Source organism: Megalops cyprinoides, chromosome 6 (genome assembly GCF_013368585.1).
Source record: "Megalops cyprinoides isolate fMegCyp1 chromosome 6, fMegCyp1.pri, whole genome shotgun sequence".
Classification (NCBI taxonomy): domain Eukaryota; kingdom Metazoa; phylum Chordata; class Actinopteri; order Elopiformes; family Megalopidae; genus Megalops; species Megalops cyprinoides.
Window position 1 is genome coordinate 20,788,450 of NC_050588.1, and position 24,422 is coordinate 20,812,871.

General features: G+C 43.4%; 2 protein-coding genes and 15 non-coding genes across 17 annotated transcripts; 15 read left to right on the forward strand and 2 right to left on the reverse strand.

Moving 5' to 3' along the window:
• Positions 1-213: 213 nt before the first annotated feature.
• trnac-gca lies at positions 214-285 on the forward strand. Its single transcript has one exon. It is a non-coding gene; the product is annotated as a tRNA-Cys (tRNA).
• Positions 286-538: 253 nt separating this feature from the next.
• trnac-gca lies at positions 539-610 on the forward strand. The gene has a single exon. It is a non-coding gene; the product is annotated as a tRNA-Cys (tRNA).
• Positions 611-863: 253 nt separating this feature from the next.
• trnac-gca lies at positions 864-935 on the forward strand. The gene has a single exon. It is a non-coding gene; the product is annotated as a tRNA-Cys (tRNA).
• Positions 936-1,187: 252 nt separating this feature from the next.
• trnac-gca lies at positions 1,188-1,259 on the forward strand. Its single transcript has one exon. It is a non-coding gene; the product is annotated as a tRNA-Cys (tRNA).
• A 253-nt stretch (positions 1,260-1,512) lies between these two features.
• trnac-gca lies at positions 1,513-1,584 on the forward strand. The gene has a single exon. It is a non-coding gene; the product is annotated as a tRNA-Cys (tRNA).
• Positions 1,585-1,837: 253 nt separating this feature from the next.
• trnac-gca lies at positions 1,838-1,909 on the forward strand. The gene has a single exon. It is a non-coding gene; the product is annotated as a tRNA-Cys (tRNA).
• Positions 1,910-2,162: 253 nt separating this feature from the next.
• trnac-gca lies at positions 2,163-2,234 on the forward strand. The gene has a single exon. It is a non-coding gene; the product is annotated as a tRNA-Cys (tRNA).
• A 252-nt stretch (positions 2,235-2,486) lies between these two features.
• On the forward strand, positions 2,487-2,558 carry trnac-gca. The gene has a single exon. It is a non-coding gene; the product is annotated as a tRNA-Cys (tRNA).
• A 253-nt stretch (positions 2,559-2,811) lies between these two features.
• trnac-gca lies at positions 2,812-2,883 on the forward strand. The gene has a single exon. It is a non-coding gene; the product is annotated as a tRNA-Cys (tRNA).
• Positions 2,884-3,136: 253 nt separating this feature from the next.
• trnac-gca lies at positions 3,137-3,208 on the forward strand. Its single transcript has one exon. It is a non-coding gene; the product is annotated as a tRNA-Cys (tRNA).
• A 253-nt stretch (positions 3,209-3,461) lies between these two features.
• Positions 3,462-3,533, forward strand: trnac-gca. The gene has a single exon. It is a non-coding gene; the product is annotated as a tRNA-Cys (tRNA).
• Positions 3,534-3,786: 253 nt separating this feature from the next.
• On the forward strand, positions 3,787-3,858 carry trnac-gca. Its single transcript has one exon. It is a non-coding gene; the product is annotated as a tRNA-Cys (tRNA).
• Positions 3,859-4,110: 252 nt separating this feature from the next.
• Positions 4,111-4,182, forward strand: trnac-gca. Its single transcript has one exon. It is a non-coding gene; the product is annotated as a tRNA-Cys (tRNA).
• Positions 4,183-4,435: 253 nt separating this feature from the next.
• Positions 4,436-4,507, forward strand: trnac-gca. Its single transcript has one exon. It is a non-coding gene; the product is annotated as a tRNA-Cys (tRNA).
• Positions 4,508-4,760: 253 nt separating this feature from the next.
• Positions 4,761-4,832, forward strand: trnac-gca. Its single transcript has one exon. It is a non-coding gene; the product is annotated as a tRNA-Cys (tRNA).
• A 2,897-nt stretch (positions 4,833-7,729) lies between these two features.
• On the reverse strand, positions 7,730-9,095 carry LOC118779537 (histone H1.10-like). Its single transcript, XM_036531691.1, has one exon. The coding sequence runs from the start codon at positions 9,005-9,007 to the stop codon at positions 8,321-8,323; it is 687 nt and encodes a 228-aa protein (XP_036387584.1). The 5' UTR covers positions 9,008-9,095; the 3' UTR covers positions 7,730-8,320.
• A 2,165-nt stretch (positions 9,096-11,260) lies between these two features.
• On the reverse strand, positions 11,261-24,372 carry rab7a (RAB7a, member RAS oncogene family). Its single transcript, XM_036531726.1, has 6 exons — positions 24,028-24,372; positions 16,839-16,901; positions 14,087-14,213; positions 13,245-13,463; positions 12,808-12,936; positions 11,261-12,479 (listed from the first exon to the last, which is right to left on the reverse strand). Exons 2-6 carry the CDS (start codon positions 16,889-16,891, stop codon positions 12,384-12,386), a joined length of 624 nt encoding a protein of 207 aa, XP_036387619.1. The 5' UTR covers positions 16,892-16,901; positions 24,028-24,372; the 3' UTR covers positions 11,261-12,383.
• Between the last annotated feature and the right edge of the window lie 50 nt (positions 24,373-24,422).

Here is a 24,422-nt window from a genome sequence, read left to right on the forward strand (position 1 = left end):
ATAATGAAGCACCTGAAATAATTCCAGGAGATTGCCATCACAAATAAATAGATTGTAAAGGGAGGTACAGCTCAGTGGTAGTGCTTAGTTTCCAGTTTGATTGTCTGGTGCCCTTTCCAGAAGCACTAGTTTTATGCAACTGACAAGATCAATAAAGCACATGGAACCTCATACAATTTCAGGAAACCATTGTCTACACCTGTATGTGGGAATGGGGGTATAGCTCAGTGGTAGAGCATTTGACTGCAGATCAAGAGGTCCCAGGTTCAACTCCTGGTGCCCCCTTTTGAAATGTTCCTCTATCACTTGTGAATGCCTTCCATAAATAATCAGGTACCTGAAATAATTCCAGGAGATTGCCATCACAAATAAACAGACTGTAAAGGGAGGTACAGCTCAGTGGTAGTGCATCGGTTCCAGTTTGATTGTCTGGTGCTTTTTCCAGAAGCACTAACCTTATGTAGCCAACAAGATCAATAAAGCACATGGAACCTCATACAATTTCAGGAAACCATTGTCTACACCTGTATGTGGGAATGGGGGTATAGCTCAGTGGTAGAGCATTTGACTGCAGATCAAGAGGTCCCAGGTTCAACTCCTGGTGCCCCCTTTTGAAATGTTCCTCTATCACTTGTGAATGCCTTCAATAAATAATCAGGTACCTGAAATAATTCCAGGGGATTGCCATCACAAATAAATAGATTGTAAAGGGAGGTACAGCTCAGTGGTAGTGCTTAGTTTCCAGTTTGATTGTCTGGTGCCCTTTCCAGAAGCACTAGTTTTATGCAACTGACATGATCAATAAAGCACATGGAACCTCATACAATTTCAGGAAACCATTGTCTACACCTGTATGTGGGAATGGGGGTATAGCTCAGTGGTAGAGCATTTGACTGCAGATCAAGAGGTCCCAGGTTCAACTCCTGGTGCCCCCTTTTGAAATGTTCCTCTATCACTTGTGAATGCCTTCAATAAATAATCAGGTACCTGAAATAATTCCAGGAGATTGCCATCACAAATAAACAGATTGTAAAGGGAGGTACAGCTCAGTGGTAGTGCATCGGTTCCAGTTGGATTGTCTGGTGCTTTTTCCAGAAGTACTAACCTTATGTAGCCAACAAGATCAATAAAGCACACGGAACCTCATACAATTTCAGGAAACCTTGTCTACACTTGTATGCGGGAATGGGGGTATAGCTCAGTGGTAGAGCATTTGACTGCAGATCAAGAGGTCCCAGGTTCAACTCCTGGTGCCCCCTTTTGTAATGTTCCTCTATCACTTGTGAATGCCTTCCATAAATAATGGAGCACCTGTAATAATTCCAGGAGATTGCCATCACAAATAAACAGACTGTAAAGGAGAATATAGCTCAGTGGTAGTGCTTAGTTTCCAGTTTGATCGTCTGGTGCCCTTTCCACATGCACTAGATTTATGCAACTGTCACGATCAATAAAGCACATGGAACCTCATACAATTTCAGGAAACCATTGTCTACGCTTGTATGTGGGAATGGGGGTATAGCTCAGTGGTAGAGCATTTGACTGCAGATCAAGAGGTCCCAGGTTCAACTCCTGGTGCCCCCTTTTGAAATGTTCCTCTATCACTTGTGAATGCCTTCAATAAATAATCAGGTACCTGAAATAATTCCAGGAGATTGCCATCACAAATAAACAGACTGTAAAGGGAGGTACAGCTCAGTGGTAGTGCATCGGTTCCAGTTTGATTGTCTGGTGATTTTTCCAGAAGCACTAACCTTATGTAGCCAACAAGATCAATAAAGCACATGGAACCTCATACAATTTCAGGAAACCATTGTCTACACCTGTATGCGGGAATGGGGGTATAGCTCAGTGGTAGAGCATTTGACTGCAGATCAAGAGGTCCCAGGTTCAACTCCTGGTGCCCCCTTTTGAAATGTTCCTCTATCACTTGTGAATGCCTTCAATAAATAATCAGGTACCTGAAATAATTCCAGGGGATTGCCATCACAAATAAATAGATTGTAAAGGGAGGTACAGCTCAGTGGTAGTGCTTAGTTTCCAGTTGGATTGTCTGGTGCCCTTTCCAGAAGCACTAGTTTTATGCAACTGTCACGATCAATAAAGCACATGGAACCTCATACAATTTCAGGAAACCATTGTCTACGCTTGTATGTGGGAATGGGGGTATAGCTCAGTGGTAGAGCATTTGACTGCAGATCAAGAGGTCCCAGGTTCAACTCCTGGTGCCCCCTTTTGAAATGTTCCTCTATCACTTGTGAATGCCTTCAATAAATAATCAGGTACCTGAAATAATTCCAGGAGATTGCCATCACAAATAAACAGACTGTAAAGGGAGGTACAGCTCAGTGGTAGTGCATCGGTTCCAGTTTGATTGTCTGGTGATTTTTCCAGAAGCACTAACCTTATGTAGCCAACAAGATCAATAAAGCACACGGAACCTCATACAATTTCAGGAAACCTTGTCTACACTTGTATGCGGGAATGGGGGTATAGCTCAGTGGTAGAGCATTTGACTGCAGATCAAGAGGTCCCAGGTTCAACTCCTGGTGCCCCCTTTTGAAATGTTCCTCTATCACTTGTGAATGCCTTCAATAAATAATCAGGTACCTGAAATAATTCCAGGGGATTGCCATCACAAATAAATAGATTGTAAAGGAGAATATAGCTCAGTGGTAGTGCTTAGTTTCCAGTTTGATCGTCTGGTGCTTTTTCCAGAAGCACTAACCTTATGTAGCCAACAAGATCAATAAAGCACATGGAACCTCATACAATTTCAGGAAACCATTGTCTACGCTTGTATGTGGGAATGGGGGTATAGCTCAGTGGTAGAGCATTTGACTGCAGATCAAGAGGTCCCAGGTTCAACTCCTGGTGCCCCCTTTTGAAATGTTCCTCTATCACTTGTGAATGCCTTCAATAAATAATCAGGTACCTGAAATAATTCCAGGAGATTGCCATCACAAATAAACAGACTGTAAAGGGAGGTACAGCTCAGTGGTAGTGCATCGGTTCCAGTTTGATTGTCTGGTGATTTTTCCAGAAGCACTAACCTTATGTAGCCAACAAGATCAATAAAGCACATGGAACCTCATACAATTTCAGGAAACCATTGTCTACACCTGTATGCGGGAATGGGGGTATAGCTCAGTGGTAGAGCATTTGACTGCAGATCAAGAGGTCCCAGGTTCAACTCCTGGTGCCCCCTTTTGAAATGTTCCTCTATCACTTGTGAATGCCTTCAATAAATAATCAGGTACCTGAAATAATTCCAGGGGATTGCCATCACAAATAAATAGATTGTAAAGGGAGGTACAGCTCAGTGGTAGTGCTTAGTTTCCAGTTGGATTGTCTGGTGCCCTTTCCAGAAGCACTAGTTTTATGCAACTGACATGATCAATAAAGCACATGGAACCTCATACAATTTCAGGAAACCATTGTCTACACCTGTATGTGGGAATGGGGGTATAGCTCAGTGGTAGAGCATTTGACTGCAGATCAAGAGGTCCCAGGTTCAACTCCTGGTGCCCCCTTTTGAAATGTTCCTCTATCACTTGTGAATGCCTTCCATAAATAATCAGGTACCTGAAATAATTCCAGGAGATTGCCATCACAAATAAACAGACTGTAAAGGGAGGTACAGCTCAGTGGTAGTGCATCGGTTCCAGTTTGACTGTCTGGTGCTTTTTCCAGAAGCACTAACCTTATGTAGCCAACAAGATCAATAAAGCACATGGAACCTCATACAATTTCAGGAAACCATTGTCTACACCTGTATGCAGGAATGGGGGTATAGCTCAGTGGTAGAGCATTTGACTGCAGATCAAGAGGTCCCAAGTTCAACTCCTGGTGCCCCCTTTTGAAATGTTCCTCTATCACTTGTGAATGCCTTCAATAAGTCAGAAGTATCTGAAATAATTCCAGGAGATTGCCATCACAAATAAACAGACTGTAAAGGGAGGTACAGCTCAGTGGTAGTGCATCGGTTCCAGTTTGATTGTCTGGTGCTTTTTCCAGAAGCACTAACCTTATGTAGCCAACAAGATCAATAAAGCACATGGAACCTCATACAATTTCAGGAAACCATTGTCTACACCTGTATGCGGGAATGGGGGTATAGCTCAGTGGTAGAGCATTTGACTGCAGATCAAGAGGTCCCAGGTTCAACTCCTGGTGCCCCCTTTTGAAATGTTCCTCTATCACTTGTGAATGCCTTCAATAAATAATCAGGTACCTGAAATAATTCCAGGGGATTGCCATCACAAATAAATAGATTGTAAAGGGAGGTACAGCTCAGTGGTAGTGCATCGGTTCCAGTTTGATTGTCTGGTGCCCTTTCCAGAAGCACTAGTTTTATGCAACTGACATGATCAATAAAGCACATGGAACCTCATACAATTTCAGGAAACCATTGTCTACACCTGTATGTGGGAATGGGGGTATAGCTCAGTGGTAGAGCATTTGACTGCAGATCAAGAGGTCCCAGGTTCAACTCCTGGTGCCCCCTTTTGAAATGTTCCTCTATCACTTGTGAATGCCTTCCATAAATAATGAAGCACCTGAAATAATTCCAGGAGATTGCCATCACAAATAAATAGATTGTAAAGGGAGGTACAGCTCAGTGTTAGTGCTTAGTTTCCAGTTTGATTGTCTGGTGCCCTTTCCAGAAGCACTAGTTTTATGCAACTGACAAGATCAATAAAGCACATGGAACCTCATACAATTTCAGGAAACCATTGTCTACACCTGTATGTGGGAATGGGGGTATAGCTCAGTGGTAGAGCATTTGACTGCAGATCAAGAGGTCCCAGGTTCAACTCCTGGTGCCCCCTTTTGAAATGTTCCTCTATCACTTGTGAATGCCTTCCATAAATAATGAAGCACCTGAAATAATTCCAGGAGATTGCCATCACAAATAAACAGACTGTAAAGGAGAATATAGCTCAGTGGTAGTGCTTAGTTTCCAGTTTGATCGTCTGGTGCCCTTTCCACATGCACTAGCTTTATGCAACTGACACGATCAAAAAAGCACATGGAACCTCATACAATTTCAGGAAACCATTGTCTACACCTGTATGTGGGAATGGGGGTATAGCTCAGTGGTAGAGCATTTGACAATGATTGTAAAGGAAATAATTCCAGGAGATTGCCATCACAAATAAATAGATTGTAAAGGGAGGTACAGCTCGCAACTAAACAGACTCTAAAATAGAGTGTAGCTCAGTGTTGCTCTTTCCATAAACACTAGTTTACAATCTGCATGTACTTTAAAAGCTGAGCAGCTGAATGTTCTCCAACGAGCCCCATGTTCACCTCCTGGTTCCTTTTCCTTTCCTTTACAGTAGCTTTTCAGCTTGAAGTTTATCAATGACATGATGGAGAACGGGGTATTTTCAAATAGGTGGGGGGGGGGGGGGGGGGGGGGGGGAATAGCTTAGTACAACAATATGCAAATATACAACCTATGCGGAATATCCGTAAATTATACGGATTTTCCCCGATTTACATTGCTTACTGACGTATACATAAAATTATACGAAGTATTTTTTAAAAACTTGGTTCAAAATTTATTGCATGCCATTCGTTTCGATGACGATAAAATAACGCATGAGCACACGATCACACACTACGGTAAATAAAGAACAACAACCGGATGCTTGCTTCCTTAAGTGTCGCACAATACACCAATTCTTCCGTGTCGACTTTCGGCTGGTGGCAGAAAGTGGCTTTGGCTCCTGTAGACTTACGTGCAAATATGCATTGTAGCAGTCACATACTACTAATATATTCCCACCAACATGATCACATGAGTAACTTTATAGAGATTTATTTTAACACAGGTTTTCCCCCATAAAGATAGCTGACCGAATGCATATGTGTCAGCCAGCACTTAACAGTCACCGACCATCTTGGCTAGTTTCGAGGTAAATTAACTTATTGACTGTCTCTAGCCTGACATAAAACTTGCATATTGGGATTTCGTTTCTTATTAATGTTACACCTGACAGCACAGCTCTTCGCTATTACTATTTCTGGGGATCTGTTGATATGTGGCTAAACTGCTCCCTTGCTGCTAACGCTAAGTAACATTACTAGCCTACTGTTTCCCCATAGAATCATATGGTTTTCCCCGAATCGGACACGTTACCTTTACATTTTTTTTAAATTGTAGGCGCACAGAATCGTTACTCTAGGCAGATATTATTTAATGTACAAACCTTAAAGAACATGTAGAAATGACAAAATGTAAGATTACATGATGATAACACAATAAAAGACACTGTCGAGAATGGTCAATTTTCTGCTGGTACTGGTTACTACCTGGTGGCTTTCTGCCACCAGCTGGTGCTCACGCGCCACAATGTTTGTAAACATAGGATTGGTATATCACATTGTAATGAGACTTCGTTCGACTTCCGAGCGTGCGCAATGTGCTGACAGGCAGCTCCAGATGGCAAAAAGGGCTGCCTATGGGTACAATCAGGAGCACCCATGATCTATCTTGTCAAATTAAGGACATTCAGCTACTGCTGCAGTGTCTGCAAACTACAGACTGCGGAGATGACCCATCGTGTGACATGATCCTAGTGTAGTAGACAACTTCAAACACTGATTGAAGTCGGTTATTTAGTGCTGTAGTGCCGCTTATAAGTTTACGTGGAAACATTGTTGATTCATTAATAAAATGTTAATATCTAATTCATTTTGTTGCGATTTATAGATCCTAAGGATTTTCTGTGGATTTTATGGATGTTTTCAGAGGGTGGTACAGGTGGGCATCCGAAGGGGTTGACATATATGTGTAAAACACAAGTAGCATAGGCCTATATATATAGGGTATAGCTCAGTAGAAAATTCGCCATTGAGATGTCTCAGGTTGAGCTCCTGCTGATAACGTTTGGAAAGGTTCTTTTTTGATAGACATGTAATCATTTCTGTCAGTAGGGATCCATCAACGAAATGTAAGAGTTCGCCGGTGACAAAATCCTTGACAAAATTATGGTATCAGTTTCTCAACATGATCGTTACGCTGTTGGCTAAACGGTCTTAATCTGCCAAGGTGATGTGATATGTGCTCAAAACTCGAGGGTGATGCATTTTCCATTGTGGTCGTAAATATATTTCCATTGATTGTAATTTAAATAATCTCCGCAGATAAACTTGCGTTTAATTTAACACTAAATGAGTTGTTGAGCAAAATATTACCACTCACATTTATTCCTATTAGCTCCCCATTATGACCTGGACTATTCAAGTTTTTGCTTTCGATGGTTTTGCCCCTTCCCTCCTCCAACCCTACGTGATGTCGCTTTTGTGATTTAAATTAGTGTCATGTCATATAACAAACGCTGCTTCCATCGACAGCATAGGCTACTTTATAGAATACGGTCCCATCAAGTAAGATCACGCCCCCTCCCGCTACCACTTTCGCGTTTGCATGCTTTTGTGAATTAGTAAATCTGCAACAGTTTAATTGTAATAAAATGCAAGTGAAGTTTAACAAGCCAATTTAGATTTGCTGGTGGATATACCAAAACGTATGAAGACAAATTCATTAATTCATTTCAAATATGTATCGATTGTAAGACGCACAGCTGTCAATGTGTTTTAACATAGTGTCATGTCATATTTTATACGTCGTCCAGGATAAAGGCTTCTGTTAATTCATAATGAAAGTATTATGTACTGCAATGTAGACTTGTATTGGTATTGAAACAGGAAATCACTGTTGACATATTCATACGACATTTATTTGAGAAATGTAACCAACAACAAAAAAAACAAAAAAAATGTTTTCGGCGGTGGGAGAAATTGCATTGTAGCATACAAAAACATTTCCTTTTGTTTCTTTATGGCGGCTGCATGGTTTAACTTTCTCTGGTCCCTCCCACCTGGATCACTCAACGGTTACACAGGGCGAGCATCCAGGGGGCGTTGCCCACATATCAAATCAAAACAACTCTTCCAAAATCATTACGCAGTGCAGTTAAAACACAGATCGAAAATTAGACAGTCGTACAAATTAAACATATTCCACATGAGTAGCTATGCATCATGTTAACTTAATCTTCACCCCCTCCCCAAACCACCTTCCATTTTTCCGAAACATACGATATAAAAGCAAATGTTCAAAACAAGCATATTTACCTTTAAGGCATAAAACATCAAATGCAAAACCAAAAGGCATTTACAGCTATCTCCGATTAACAACTAAAATATGGTCCATTAAGAAGACGAGAAATCTATCGATAGCTCCAAAAAGATATAGCATCTCGTGTTTAGCAAAGTCTGTAGCTCGCCAGTCCACTTGAGGAGTTTCTCATTTTGCCCCTCTGGACGCTTTCGCACTCTTGGCTTTTGGCAATTTTGGCACGGATGGCTTGCTGGCCTTTTTCGGCTTCTTAACCTTCTTGGTCGCGGTGGCTGGCTTTTTGGCTGCCTTTTTGGGTTTGGCCGCCTTTTTGGCTGCTCCAGTGGTCGGTTTCGACGGCTTCTTCTTTTTGGGTGTCACTTTCGCCTTCGCTTTCTTATCCGCTGGCTTTTTGTCCTTCTTGGTCGCAGCGGCTGAGCCCTTTGCCGCCTTGGACGAGCCCTTCTTGTCCGACGATTTCTCAAACTTCTTTTTGTTTAGCTTGAAGGAGCCGTTCGCCCCGGTGCCCTTCACCTGGATGAGCGAATCATTCAGCAAGAGTGCCTTGATGGAGTAGCGAAGGTACGTACGTCCATTCTGTTGATCGAACCAGCTGACCTTCTTGCTTTCATTATAAATCTTTGCCAGAGACGAACCATTTCTTTCACCCAGCTTACGGATGGTGTCAATCACCAGCATGCTGTATTTTCCTGGCTGGTTCTTCTTCTTCTTGTTTTTCTTCTTTTTAGCTGGGGTACCAGCCTCAGCAGCAGCCGGCTTGGCTTTCTTACTGGCCGCTGCTTTCTTCTTGGGCGCAGCAGCAGGAGCCTCCTCCGAGGCTGAGACTGGTGCAGTTTCTTGGACTTCGGTGGCCATGGTTATTACTTAAAAGTATTTTGATCTTCGACAACAGCCGGCAACAAGCACGGATTGATTCTCACTCTCCGCTCTGCAGCATACAGTGTACGAGAACTCCGCACACTTGCTGCAACGACGTGACTATATAAAACACACGCGGACCTGTTTGGGAACAATAACAGTGACTGCCACGGTGCGTGCCAGGTTGTGCTTTTTGAGGTTCGTTTTGACGGTGTTTTCTTTACTACAGAACGTCTTATAGCCACTGAAAATCAACAGACATGTAGTAATGTTTATCCCCTGTGTAAGAATGGGAGGAAAAAACGATCAGGGCTAAAATGCCTGAGAAAGTGGATAAAGTAAACTGCCCACCCCGGGTTCACTGCATAAGTTAGGATAGGGGCACTCACTTCGTAAGCGAATATTTGGGACACTTCAGAAAACCTGATCCATCACTATGCATGTAGCGGTAAAGGAGTGTCCCCTTAACGAAATCATACAAAGCTGGTGTCTGTGGAAAGTCTGGATACTTAGATATTCAAAGTTTAATTTACTTTAAATAACACAACAGACGCCCTCGCGTGGCAGCATGCAGCATGTTGACAGCCAGATTGTTTTCTGCTCCCCGTCACACCTTGGTTCAAAATATTTCCCCCGCCTCCTTCCCCGAATCTGAAAACTCATTTCGGAAGCATGATTGGTAGGGTAGAAATATGTAACAAGGTGCGATAGATTGAATTTGTAAAGCTGAGCTAACTGAGTGCAACCAGCTATGATTGTCTGATTTGAAGGGCCCCATATACTAAGTTCCAAAACAAAACTAATTGTAGTTTGTATTTAAACCCGTTAAAATAATCCGAGTAGAGTGTATTCTTAATTTAGAGTTGTCCTCGGCACTGTCCAGAAATTAATCTGACGCATTTACAATAGGCTGATTTCCAACGTGCTGTACTTTTGTTTGCAGAGGCAGTATTTGAAATTGGCTACCTTCAATCCATGGAGCTCAAAGCACCCCACCCCATCTCATTTCACCAATTACCAATATAGAACCCATCCGGCATTAACTACCACCTAAATTAAGTCACTTTTACTTGGCTTACAGCCTGTTAGTATAGGAGAGGGTTTCGACGCGATCGTATAATGCTATGTATAGAAATTTAAAATACTACATATTTGAAAAATTTAAAAAATGTAATAGCATTTAATTACAGCGCAAATGTTTTTGATATCAAAGACGATATACACGGAAGTGAGATATTTGGATAGACACATCCACGCAGCGAGGGCAGAACTGGTATGCTACTTAAACAGATCTAAGGTAAAACATTAAATTTAGAAGATGTGAATGAAGGAAGGGAAGATCTAAAAACACATCCAATTGTAATATATTTTTGGGCTCTCACCGATAATTTCTTAGGTCGGTGAACATTTGAGAGATCTTTTAAGAGCGAGATACATTGACGACACTTTTCATTCGGGAGCAACTGACTTGCTAGCGGCCACAATATTATTCTTAAAACTTAAAGTCTTTCTTATCGGCCGAAAAAGTGTATAAAACACATATTGTCGTTCAGTACGGTCTGCAGACGTTCATGACTATGTACATATGCTCTTAACAACATTAGGTCAATGTCAATTCATATCGGTATATTCAGTTGCCATCACCCACACTTGTACTCATCAACGGCTATTCTACAGAACATTTCTCTTTTTACCTAAGTTCTCCGTGCTCATTCTTTGTCGTGTGATCATTTAACCACTTCAACTACCTGTTATTTAATAGAGCACTGTAATAAGTCTGTGGGTAGTGAAATTATAATATACTTTCACCACACCCCTTCTCTTAAGGAAACACACTTTTCCGAAGCAATTTTATTCAAGACCATTTTTATTATTACTTTGAAACCCAAATACATTTCTTTACACAATGTAATTGGCTGTGCATTTAATTAATATCATGATGCATCCTAATAAGTCTGTACTCTTCCCCCCAATCTTTTGTTTTGCTGTTACCTTACTTGTGTTTGTTTTTCCCGTTATTCAACTTCTAAACATAATAACAGTACATGAACAAACTGTAAAAGATTCAGATCGGTTAAAAGTAATATCAAGCACTTATTAACAAAATCTTTGCCAACCTGAGCTACTGGCAGAGACCGAGAGAGCAGGAATAGACAGACAGACAGACACACAGTTGGCCTTCAATGCAGACAGATGGAGTAACAAATTGTGAGAGATCTGTAATTATACAGTCTTGCCACATGGTAGAGAGAACAAACAAGACAGAGTAGTACTAGCAACAGCAGTAGTGGTAAGTAGTATTAATAATTCTATGAACAATCAGAACATTGCTCTTCAGTTTCCCCGCCCCACTTATCCTATTATTGTTTTCATCTGCGTTTCATTAATTTCCCTTCGGTTCCAGGTTTATCAGCAGAATGACAGCTAGAGGAGGTGAGGACACTTTGGTGTGCTGGAGACGGGTCTCCATCATCTGCTGCTGGAGGAAGGTTGAGGGGAGGGAAGGACGAGGAGGAGGAGTGGTGATCCTGGCTGTAGCTCTCACACTGGCTGGTAGAGGGCAGTGTGGAGCTGTGCAGAGCTGGTGAAGCATTGAATTCATGTGGAAGTTCAGTTGCAGTTCCCAAAACAAGGGTTTTTCTTTTAAAGGATTTTAAATAAATGTACGAGATAACAAAGTGCAAAGAAAATTTATCAATACTCTCATGATTGGCTTGTAATTTTACTCAAGCTAGTTAAAACAGACAAGTGCAATTATTCATTTTTCGGAACCATCAAGTAAATTTACAAATGATCTTGTAAATTGGAGTAACGTAAACTGAAGCCCACACAAGCTCCTTTTGCACAATGATATCAGTAACTCATCAGCCTTAACAAACACTTTTACACTGGAAGTGAACGATGAAACCTAGAAGCCTCACTAATTGTTACAAGGGGGAGGGGTGCGTGTGTGTGTGCATGTGTGTGTGCATGGGTTTATGTGAAGGGAGGATGGAGTTTAAATCCTACAAGGTACTTGAAGGTGAATGCGGGGAGGGGTGAAGCTCTGTGATGTTAAAGGGAGAAATATTATTTTAAAAACTGTCAGGAGTACATTCTGTGATTCCTTTCCTAGTGCTTTTTGGGCTTTGAATTCATGTACTATAACAGGTCTGTGTACATGCATGCTTGCATGTGTGTGTATGCGCATATGCATTCTTGCAAATGTGTGTGTGTGTGGTGGGGTGTGTCTTGTGAGAAGAAGCTTGCTCTCACTACTACCACAATAAAGTACTTGTGAAGGCCAGTGATGCTTTGGGCAGGGGACGGGGAGTTTTCAGAAGGCCAGATAGGATCAGAAAGGACAGAGGGGGTCCCTGGGGGTCCTGGCCCTTCAGCAACTGCAGGTCTCTGCTGACGGCTTAGCTCGCTCGTTTCTGTCCAGTTTGATGGGCTCCGGGAATTCGTTGTACAGCTCCACCTCCGTCTCCTAAGCACAAGATTAAAGAATAGCTTCAGTGGCCTTACTGAAAGATAAGAGACAATGCCCCTTTATCAAACTTACAACTTGTAGTGACATGTTCAAGGGGTGGCTATCAATGGAAGAATATTCCACTGTTGGAATAAAGTAACATCTCAAATCTTCAAACTTCACAAACTTGGCATCTCTTCCACCTCATCTCCATTTCTCACCCTGACCCCACCCAAAACCCTACCCTACTCCTACTCCCCCTCAACCTCCCCCCCCCCCCCCCACTCTGCCCATTCTGTGCCCTCCTCCTCCTCTACACCCAGTCTGGTGCTATGTGCACCTTTACCTGCTTCAGAGCATTGCGGGCGATGGTCTGGAAGGCCTGCTCCACATTGATGGCCTCCTTGGCGCTGGTCTCGAAGTACGGGATGTTGTTCTTGCTCTGACACCAAGCCTGCGCTCGCTTGGTCGTCACCTAAAAGGCAAGACTTTTTGCTTAGTTTCCTGCCCAGACAGATCTATCAGGCAACAACCAACACATTTGGTTGAATTGTCTTTTGCTGCCAAGTTGGATGAATCCATTAGTTGTCTCAATTAGACTAATCTACAGACCTGCCCTGAAAATACATGTGTTGCATGAATATGGTCTGGAGCAATAGTACTACACTTGCACCTACTGCAAGGGAACTGTTTCAGTTTTGGGAAAAATGACAGAGAAACTCCTGGGTATCAATAGCCCCACCCCGAAGATGGTTCCTCTTGCTGCAGTTAGGGTGCACTCACCTGTCTGTTCTCCAGGTCAATCTTGTTGCCGAGCACCACAAAGGGGAAGTTCTCTGGGTCACGGGGGCTGGCTTGGATCAGGAACTCATCCCTCCAACTGTCCAGGGTCTTGAAAGTGTTAGGTGCAGTCACGTCGAATACAAGCACGCAGCAGTCTGCCCCTCGGTAGAACGCCACACCCAAGGACTGGAAACGCTCCTGTCCAGCTGTGTCCCAGATCTGAGTAGGTCATAGGTACATGTATGTGTGCAGAGGTGGGTTGGGGGTGTGGCAGATCAGAGAAGGGGGGGGGGGGGGGCATGTTTAATTACCTTCATTCTTCACGTATACTGTTCACACCATTTGATTGTTGGATGCAATAACTGATACCGAAAAGAAAGTGTTCATGTTGAAGAAGGGGTTTCAAAAGAAGAGGAGAGTTACAGAGAAAAGGGATGAGTGGGGAAATGGTAAAAGCAGAAAACAGAGTGAGCAACACAAGGACCAGCTGTACTATCTGAATATGAAGACAGAGCCACTGCCAGGAAACCCCAGACCTCGATGCTACTGAGACATCTGCCTTACACTCCCTTATGCTGCTGATCAAGGGATCTTCAGCGCATGTGTGAAAACCCAAATCAACATTTGCTACACAAAATACAGGTAATATGATGCTGAATGACAATACATTTGCTAACTGGTCCTCCCTGGGGACCAAATAGTCCCATTCTGGGTCCTGACTGCATAGCAACCACTGTGACAGTGATATAACCAGTACAGGCAGGAGTGTTCCACCACCGTGGGTAGAGCATTCTGCCTGCCGAATGTGTGGACGGAGCCTTTCACCTCCATTTGCAAAGTACCTGCATCGTTACGAGTCTGTCGTCCACCATCACCTCTTTCGTCAGGAAATCGGCTCCTATTGTGGCTTTGTACTGGTTACTAAACTTTTTATTCACATACTGGTTCATCAGAGAAGTCTTCCCAACTCTGCAGAGAGAGAGAGAGAGAGACAGACAGATGAGGGGAGAGGGAGGAGAGGAAGAACCCAAGGGGAGAAGATGATGGTTATGACATTCCAGTTTTCTGAGCATCACTTCATTGTGCTTCAATTCAGAGCAAAAGAGTATCCTCTAAACTGTGTAATTTACTAACTTTACTGATGAAAATAAATATGGTTAGACAGACGAGAAAGGAGAAACTGAGAAGAGAAAACAGGGCAGGATAGGAAGAGATGAGCAAGGGACCTGCACCAATGTGACACAGTCTCGTAATCTATAGTAGTCATATTATCACTTTATGTAAATCACTCTCGAGTGGATAAGCAAGAATAAAAAAGCTTCATAAACGCTTTCTGCATCACCAACAACTGATAGTGGCCCCACGCATCATCATCTTACTGTAAGCACGCTGACAGCACACCCATTCAAATTACTGGAGGAGAGGGAAAAAGAGAGGGGGTGAGAGGGAGAGAAGGAGAAGTGTGGGGGCAGAGTGCCACAGAAAGCAAGATGTTTCGTGACAGTTCAGAATGTTCATTCATACAGTAAAATGCGACACCATCTGTGTTGCTGCAATCTAATGGAGTTTTCGTGAATTTTACAAAAAGAGGCCTGCGCAAATGCACATCCTAGGATACTGGATGAAATGGATCCTGGGATATCCAATATACACAAAGGTGATGGGTACCAACACACACACTTTCTTGAAACTTGCAATCTAGGGCAAGTGAAAATTCTTTTTGTGGATTGAGATACCCTTGACCATGTGACTTGGCACGATTCTGAGGGGAAGTGCTTAGGCCAAGTGAACAAAAATGCGAACTGGGATGCAGCCATTGCTGCAGGGAGAGAGGGAGAGTGAGACTAAGGCTGTGTCCCAATCTGCAAGTGGGAGAGCGTGTCCATACTTCATGTGACCTCCCATATGTACATACTTGAAAAGGAAAGGGAAGGGTGTTATTTGGGAAATGAGAAACACCCTGATAGCATTTAAGCGCTGTGGCTCATAACATAATTTTTGATTTCCTAAATCATGTCCTCTCCCACACTGATCTTTCTCATCATTAATAAGCACTGTTTGAAACATAGGGACAGTATAGAGGTAAAAGTAAACTTATCTGCAGGAAGTGACACTAGATGCAACATACCAATACAAAAGGTACAGAGCATAATCTTACAGTTTTAGGGTGGCAATGTAACAACTGAAATGTTACTTTGTTTCTAATTGACCTCAGAGGGCTATCTACACTGTAGATATCTACACAGAGGGCTATCTACAAGGGCTTTGTTGCAAAAAAAGTTACTGATTAGTATGACATGTCGATTTGCCAACTACTGATAACTGATTCAGACTAGTTTGTCTTGAAATCCACCTGAAAGGTTTTTATACATCGCTCTGGCAAATGAATAAATGAAACTGACAAACAACTTTGCATTTACATCTGTCTTCTAATTAAAATACACTGGAATTATTTGGTCCAATGTTACCACTGTTTTGTGACTGTGTGTGAGAAATGTTCATTCATACAGAAAAATTCAGTATCTGACTGCAGTTTAATTGGACTCTCATAAAATCTGAAAGAGCAGTCTGTGCAACCGTGACCCCTGGGATTACTGAGTGAAGTTGGTCCTCAGATGCCACACCAAATGTGAAGGGTACAGGCTTATACACTCGCCCTCAGGTATCTCTTTCAGCAAGTGGAAGTTCCTTTGGGGAACTGGGATACCTTTGACTTGGCGCCATTAGAGGGAAGTGCAAGTGAGCAAAAATGTGGATTGGGATGCAGCCAAGAGGCTGGGAAAAGCAGGACCCCAGCAGTTGTCCTTTGTACTGCCTGTGTGTTGTGTCCCCAGAATTCATCAGACAGAAATCTCATTTGTAACAATCACAAATCGTTTAAACATACTGATTTTTTTCAATGCCAGAAACAATTCATTTAATTCTCCACTTAACAATAGTCAATAAGGGCTGTGGCTAACTCAACTCACACAGAAAATCCATTGTCCAAAAGAAATGAAAACAAATAAAAAAAACAAAAAGATTAAATTCTTTCAGCTGGGATGTCACAATCATATTTGGAAACATTCAGTGCTGAAAGCCGTTCACCATACATGCAGTGAGTGTTTCCATTGTTTGTACCTGCAATTAGGTGGCCTTTTCCCCTTTATCCAGCTTTCACTATTCCCTCCAGAGTGAATACAGTCTCTCCCCCTGCAGCCAGGACAGGTGCAGGCAGAATCACTATGTGTTGGCTTTCCCCTTCTGCCGTTTCACCCTAACTCTAGTGTTCGGCTCAGACACACAACCACTTAATGAGTAGTATTTTTAATGCATGGGAAAGGAGAAAATGAAATTCACCCTTGATGCAGACTGAATATCTGTATGTCTTCCTACAGGATATATTTATTTTGTACATTTGACATTTTTAAGAAAATGGATGTTGCCAAACCTTACATTGCAAACCTACACAATGACTTAATGATGTGCTTTCATGAAAACTTTCCAGCAATGCCAAGTGACACTGTAAGAACAGAGATGTCTGGCATTTAAGATCACAGGGGGAAAAAAAAAGAAGAAAAAAAAAAAGATAGGATGAAAAAGTAAGGAACTCACCCCGAGTCTCCTAGGATGATGACTTTGAGCAGCACTTTCTTCCTGGACGTCATCTCTTCACGGCTGAGGAGGGAAGAGGGACAGCGTGTCAGCACCCGCCACTCTCACAGCTGTTAGCCCGTGCTTCTGCAACACGCTGCGAGATTAACAGGCTCATTAATCACACCCCACCTGACACTCTCTGTCTGAAATGGGCAAGGCTGCAGGAACTGCTGTGTTAATGGATCCGCATCAGACCGCCTTAAGAGGCACCTGAGGGTGGCTCTGTGGGAGCACAAAACCCATGTGATTGGCTGGATGTACAGTGACCAGCTTTTTGTCCATCAGTCTTACAAAAAGGTGTGGTGGGGTGGGCATTGAGCATGCTGTCAACACTGTTCCTAGGGGGATCATTTCCAAAAACGTAGATTTTTAGAATACAGAAAGTAAAAGAAATGCGACTGCATAGTTTTCCCAGTGCAAAAATACAAGACCTTTCCAACAATATAAAGTAAAGGGGCTAATGTTTTGTAGTGGAAACCATGCATAGCTGCAATAAGCCCACCAGCACAGATGCATCTTCAGACATCATTGGCACAAGGATCAGGAGCAGGGTTTTGCTCTGGGTTCCAAAGAGGGTTGAGAAAATTGTGGGACTGGATGGCAAACAGATGCACAGAGCTCTGATCCTGTTTCCTTTCACCTTCGTACCTCTCATCACATGTCTCAAGCGAAACCCTAAAAAGGGACCGCCTTGTCCCTCTGTGCCACTTTGGAGTGGTTCACAGGTGTGCCTGTGATGGTAATGTCTCTGCCTGGGAAACTCAGGGAATTCCCACAGTGCATACAGACGGTTTATTCCACAAACTACCAGCAAAAGGCAATGCCCGCCAATGACCTGCATGCCTGCTCTTTGTTCCCGCACAGGTCCTAGTATCGTCACTGGAGCCAACCGATTGTATGGGACCTTGTATCACCTGTGGACCCTGGGGCCCATGAGCTGCTGGTTGAAAGGAAGCTCAGAAACCTGCAGGAACACGGGTTTCCAGGACCAGGAGTAGGCACTACTGATAAACAAGCATCAGCTCAACACAGGAAGTCACTGCACTGCGAGCCACGAGCTGTCAGGCTCCCTCAGCACCACGTCCGCCTGGGGCAGCCCTAATACACTCCTAGAGGGAGTGAATTAAGGACCCAGGGAGAAGACCAAATTCACAGAGGAGGGGAGGAGAGAGAGAAATTTTTTCACCCCTCCTGAGGCTTGAAGAGGAATGTGTGCAACGGACTACACTGAGCTACTCTCTGTACACTGTTGCACACCCTCACATGGATCATGTGTTCTCTCAGCTGCTGATGGAGTCACGAGGACCACAGCGCACACTGGTGCGCGCGCACACACAGATTCACTCAGAGACACGCGTACACTCACGCTGACACAGACATCCGTGAACACGCAAACGTCACACTCACACTCACTCAGACATAAAACACATACATTAACACACACGTAGACTCACGTGCACACGTAAATGTGACACACGCACGCACGTATACACTCGAATTAACAACTACAAACATGCTGGCTCACACACAGACATTTTATGTTCACAGCAAAAACACAAAATTTCATCTTTCACAAAGACACAGCACAGTGTGGTGTGCACCTCACAGCACAGCTGTTCTTCATGTCTCTCTCAGACCTTAACACTCCCACCTTTACTCTCTGCCAGTCTGTCAATCAGCCAATAGCCCCTTGTCCAGCTGGGGAGGAGTCACAGTAAGGCCGCCCTATTCCGGAGAAACAATTGGTCCACTGCCACCGACCTGCAGCAACAAGTTATTTAAATACCCAGGACAAGCAGTGGAGCTGCGAGAGTTTGTACAGTGTGTCCCATTCCAAAAGCTGTGCACAAACAACAACAAGCATCACCACCTACTCCAGCCCCTTTCAACACTGCAGAGTACTGTGCAAAACACATCACTGAACTGTGACGGTGGGGCTGACTGCAGCAGGAACAGAAACACTACCATGTTGCCCAAACCAAAGTTGACCCACGACAAGTCATTTACGATAGCTGCCATAGTCCCACTGTGTGTCTGTGCCAAATCTAATTAGCTCAAGCTACGCCAGGACAGGTGTGTACTGACTTGGCTTCTACCTGCCCAGGGTAGAAACTGCCAAGCAACAAGACAGAAACACAACCTAGCTAGACAGGACAGCTGGGTGGAGGCAGCACGCCGATGATAGGGGCAATGTGGAAGACACATTTGGCAATAATGGAATACCACTATTTATTTTCAAACCCAGCAAAAATCACTCATTAACACGGAAGACAAGTAATAATGCTATTTAGGGACAGGTGACATACAAAGCTAATAAAATGTTTAAATGATGCAAATCAGCAACTGCTGACACGTAACAGATCACTGCACTGGTTTATATTAAGGTACCAGTCCTGAGGCACCAGAGCAATAAGGCAGAGAATTAAAGAGAGAGATACAGAGATGTAGAGGTGAGAGAACGTGTGAGAGAGACAGAGAGAGAGAGAGAAAAAGCAGGATGACACAGTGATAGTGAAAGACTGACAGCACATGAAGTCTGTGAAAGACAGACAGACAGACAGACAGGAAGAAAAAGGGTCAGTTCCACAAAACAACCCAAGCCACACAACCAAACAACTCAAGCCACACAAACAGCGGAAAAAGGAACTGCATTATGGTACTCTTGTCTTTGGGTGAAAAATACTAGGAAGTGCATGCTCTATAAATCTTAAGTCATTCAATGAAGACAACAGAAGTCAGCCCACCAGTCTGCATAATAAGGCTTTGTGTCACCCAGTGTCGAAAGATCCCTCCTCCTTGGTAATAATACACCATGAGAAAATTAATTCTGCTCCTTCCATCTCTAAGTTTCCCCTCACTCTCTCTGTGACACTTATTCTCTCCCCACAAGAGCCTTTTCAGAGACTGAAGCCCAGAGGTTACAGCAACCATGCAATCCATGCCATCCTGCAAAATCCATGAATAAATACACACTGCATAAAATCACAGGATTTACATATAAGCCCACAAACCCATTGTCGGTGATCTACTAGTGAAGCTTTGCAAGAGCCTACAAAACAAAGATGCTTCTACCTTCTACCGCTCACGTTCAAAGCCCCTGAAAATCAAAAGCACTAAACTAAAGGCGTAACAGGTCTGTCTCCCGTCACTGCAGTCCTCAGAAGCTAATAGTGCCTTCAACAAAGTGAAAGCTGTCCAAGCCACAGAATTTCCAAATATGTCAACATTTTTGCTGCAGTCTGTTGATCCTCCTGACTCACTGCAAGCAAGCAGCAGAGGGAAATGGTTCGATGAGCAGCTTGTGAGAGCTTTGCTGAAGCACGTGAGGAAACTTGTCTTCAGTATAAGCTTACTGTACAGTGACTGAACGCAACAAAGAAGTTTCTGCTGCTTGTCAGCCAGGTCTGAGTGACGGCTAACAACCATGACTCCTTCATGATCTTAGACATAGGGCATGATAGCCACTCACAAAGCTGTAACAGCGAGAACAGCCACCTTCTCAATGAGGGCAAGCCAACCTGATCCACCTCCAAACTCACTGGTCACACACTTCACTTCCTCTCTCTCACCATCTCCTGCAGTAACAGTGGAGTGTGGGGCCAATGATATCAATGTCAATAAGTTAATTGTGAAAAAACTGAAATCCCTCTGATGTATGAATATTGCTGAACCAACCACCCCCCTTAAGGGGGGCCCTTAACAAACACACACACACACTCACATGCACGCAAAGAGCATCATAGCGAGACTGCATTTAAACAGATGATGCCAGTTTCTTGTTAATAAATCTAACAACTTAATGTGTGTCCAAAATACAGGTGTCTGCATGACCCATCAGACTGCTAGCTCAGCTTTAAGGTCTGTTGACATTTGTACTCAAAAGCCAGGGTGTGTAACACACAACTACATTCTTAAAGAAAAACAGCGCCATTATTAATGGCACTGGGACCTAATCTGTTCAGTTAAATTCCCTGAATTACGCATTCCACAGGTCCACCCCCCTAATCTACCCCACGGCTGAATATGTGTTGATGCCAGTGTAGGATAGGAGAGGCAGAATGATGCATACAAGAGGCACGTTTGATGGATGGATGGATGGGTGCAAGCTGCTGAGGGGTACAACCCTCACTAAATCACAGGTCAATGATTGCCCTTTACTGACCCAGTGATCACCTCTGCGCAAATCACAGGGCAGCAATTACCCCTCACTAAGAAACAGGAACACACACATTCACCCATCAATTCACAGAGAAAAATCACTCTACGAAAACCTCTCACCAAAGCTGAGGGCAATGATTACGCCTCAGTAATTTCCCCTCACTTCTCAAGTGATCACTCCTAACCAAGCTGGGGGAGGGGGGTGGGAAATCACACCTAACTAAAAGCCCAGAACGCACTATTATTTTTAAATATCACAAGCAAGAGTACTGTGGCTGAACTTCGTACAGGAAACACTCACAGCTTAGTGAAAACTGCTGCTTTTTCTTTCACACTGAATGCTTATTTTCCATTGACTGTTGGCAGTCCCTCATGGCTCACAGACCAGGAATCAGCAAAAACGTCAAGACTGCTTGATATCCACTTGCAGCTTATCGGAAGCTCAAAGGAGCAATTATCTTCACTTTAGCGAAGGGCGAAAGCAGTCACCCTACCAGGTCTGGCACCCCGTAGACCCGGGTTCGAGGTCAGGTGGGGTGACTGCTCTTGCCCTTCGCTACATTCACTCATAGGACCCGACACACAACTCAATCTCAGGAGACAGGTAAAGGGTCTGTGATGAAACTACGGCTAGTGCCACAATTCACTGCAACAGCACCATCAGAAAAGTTATTTTTAAAAAGGAAACAAGCAAGACGTGACTACAGAAAAAAACACCTCTGGACTTCGCAGAGAGAAACACCCCCTCCACTTAGGAATGAGGCTAAAAGCTCCTTGACTGCACACAGGAGCACACTTCACCACTGCAGCATACACAGGGATAGGCCTTGTGTGGTGTTCTGACCCCCCCCCCACCATCCCAAAAAAACTTTTTCAAAGGTGAGGTCACACCTAAACTCTACAGTTGTAACTCATGGCACCCTGCTCTCTGAGGTCACAGCTACTCAGAGGCTGGACTGAGGGGGGAGGGGGCTCAACAATGTGCATCTTGTTAGTTCTTTCTTCTTAGTCCCCCCCAATAGTTTGATATGTGCAGCTGCAGCAAAGGTCACGCTCTCCCCACGTGTTCTGTGTCATTTTTCTTTCTCTTTTTTTTCTACTACAGAATATTTAAGAATCTTGTGTGAGCATGTGTCGCAGAGTATGCATTTTCTTAACTGTAGGACAGGAAACAGCATCAAGCTGTTTCGGGGGCAGATCACCATATTCCAGAAGGACATTCAGATTCATATTCATTTTGAGTCTTTGACCCCCCCCAGTTGGTGATCACTGATTTAAAATCACTTTAACACATGTACACATAACACAAATATATTACACCTAATGAAACACTCTCCTGGTCTGTCTTGTACAACACTCAATCTGCCTTGCTACCGAGTAGGAGGAGCATGTCTGAAGCACATTCCTCAATGTCCAACTGGTATCCCTGCAACAGGGGACAGATATACATTACCAACCAAGCGTAAAAACATCATGCCCCACGACACTGCTAAACCAGCAGGATGACTCTGCAGGATTTCTGAACTTCAGAACTCCTGTGTTGAAGTTAAATTTACTGCTGGGTTGTCATTGAGCTCAGAACTTTCGCCCCTCCAATTAGGCCACTAAAATCTTGAGTTGAGTGAAACCTCGAAGGCTCACTGGTTGTGATCTACGTGTCTGGCTAACTCAGTAATATAACTGCGCATCACTGCTAACATTCACAACCCCATTACAAACAAAATTTTTTAAAATTATTACATTTAAAAAAAAAAACATTGCGCGAAATACTTGTCCCAATCGCAGTGATTTGCTCTCTCAGCAATGAGTGTCTCACAGTATTAGTGCAATTTCCTCTGCTGGCCGTATCCATATTTCCCTAATCTGCAACCCATGACATTCGGGAAAGTCGGATCACATGGGCAAAAGAGTTTCTTACACTGAATCAATCTAACTGCCTGATTAACTTTTGCCACCTTTTGTTATGACTGCTGGTAGACAACACTTGATACGCTCACAGTCCTGCGATGACTGCATTTACACTGTACTTGAAGATGTTACACTTAGCATGCTTAAAAAAGTGACTTGCGCTTTACAAGAAATACATACAGCACCTAACATTACTTATCTAGACTAAAAATACAGCCGACAACGCTAGACATCTACCAGTGGTATTCATTAATATTGAACAAGATATCTGGTTAGATGTTAATGAGATTACGTCGATCAACTAGTAAACTGACGTCAAGGAACCTCGCAAGGTATACATCATGTTAAAAACTTTAGCTCAACCTTGTTTTGTAGCTAGGTAGTTGTAATGCTAGGTAGCATTAATTTTATTCAGTTGAGCTAGGTAAGGCCGTGTAATACACAGCTAGTTTAGTACATTCTAAGTTTGTTAGCTAGCTAGTTTACTACCGTTTTGGCACGCAAATATTAGAGCCATATTAGGTTGAGAGGCAGTAGCTAGCCTAGTCAACTAGATAGCTAGCTCACGTAGCTAAGCTAGCTAACGGTTGCTACGTTCCTGTGACCTCTTTGCTAGCTAGTTAGCTAGCTCTGTAAAAAGGACGAGTTGCAAAAATATTGCTGACCAAAAAAACCGAATCTTAACACCATTCATTTTTTACTACATAATTAAGAACAATGATTGCGTACTGTGGGCCTAGTTATGGAGGTAACTGAGCCAATCTCGCTGACTTCGGCCTAGCCATTTCTGAAAGTCAGGTTGTAGTCAGCTAGTTAGCTAACCCATAACGATACATGCAGCAAGCTAACCACAGTGGGCTAGCTACCAGCCGCATTAGCCCCAGTCTGCGATTAAATGACCGGAGCCCGTTGTAGTTAGGATAGCTAGTGTGCACATCCAGTCTACAAACAGGCCGATCGACAGATTCGCACCCTCATTATTTAAACTGGCTAGCAAGAGGCATCTGTTCATCTTGCTACCAAGTCTACCCTCTACTTCGGTATGTAGCCTATCCATGTCAATACTGTTATCAAAACTTACCTTACAATTCCAGCAGTTCTGGAAGAATGTTTCAGTGTAAACGGCAATTATATCTGTAATCTTCAGTCACTGTCTCAGCACCGTTTGATTATTTATCGTAGAAAGTACAGAAATGATAAATTCAATTTTTTCCTGCCTTGCACGGCGGACCGATAGCTAGACAGCTAGCAGTGTACACTGCGTTTCTTTTCTGCCTTCTTCTTTTCTCGACCGCAAATGGATTGTGCTGCCGTGTTTCCGCAGTAAAAAAAGTGAATATGAACCGTTTCTCTGCGCTATCCGCAGGGTCTTCTTCTGTGCGGTATGTTTCTCTTTCTCTTTTCTCCTCTCACTTCCTCCAAAACAAGGCTTGTGTCAGCGGACAGTGATGTCATCGCGCACGTTCGGGAGGACAC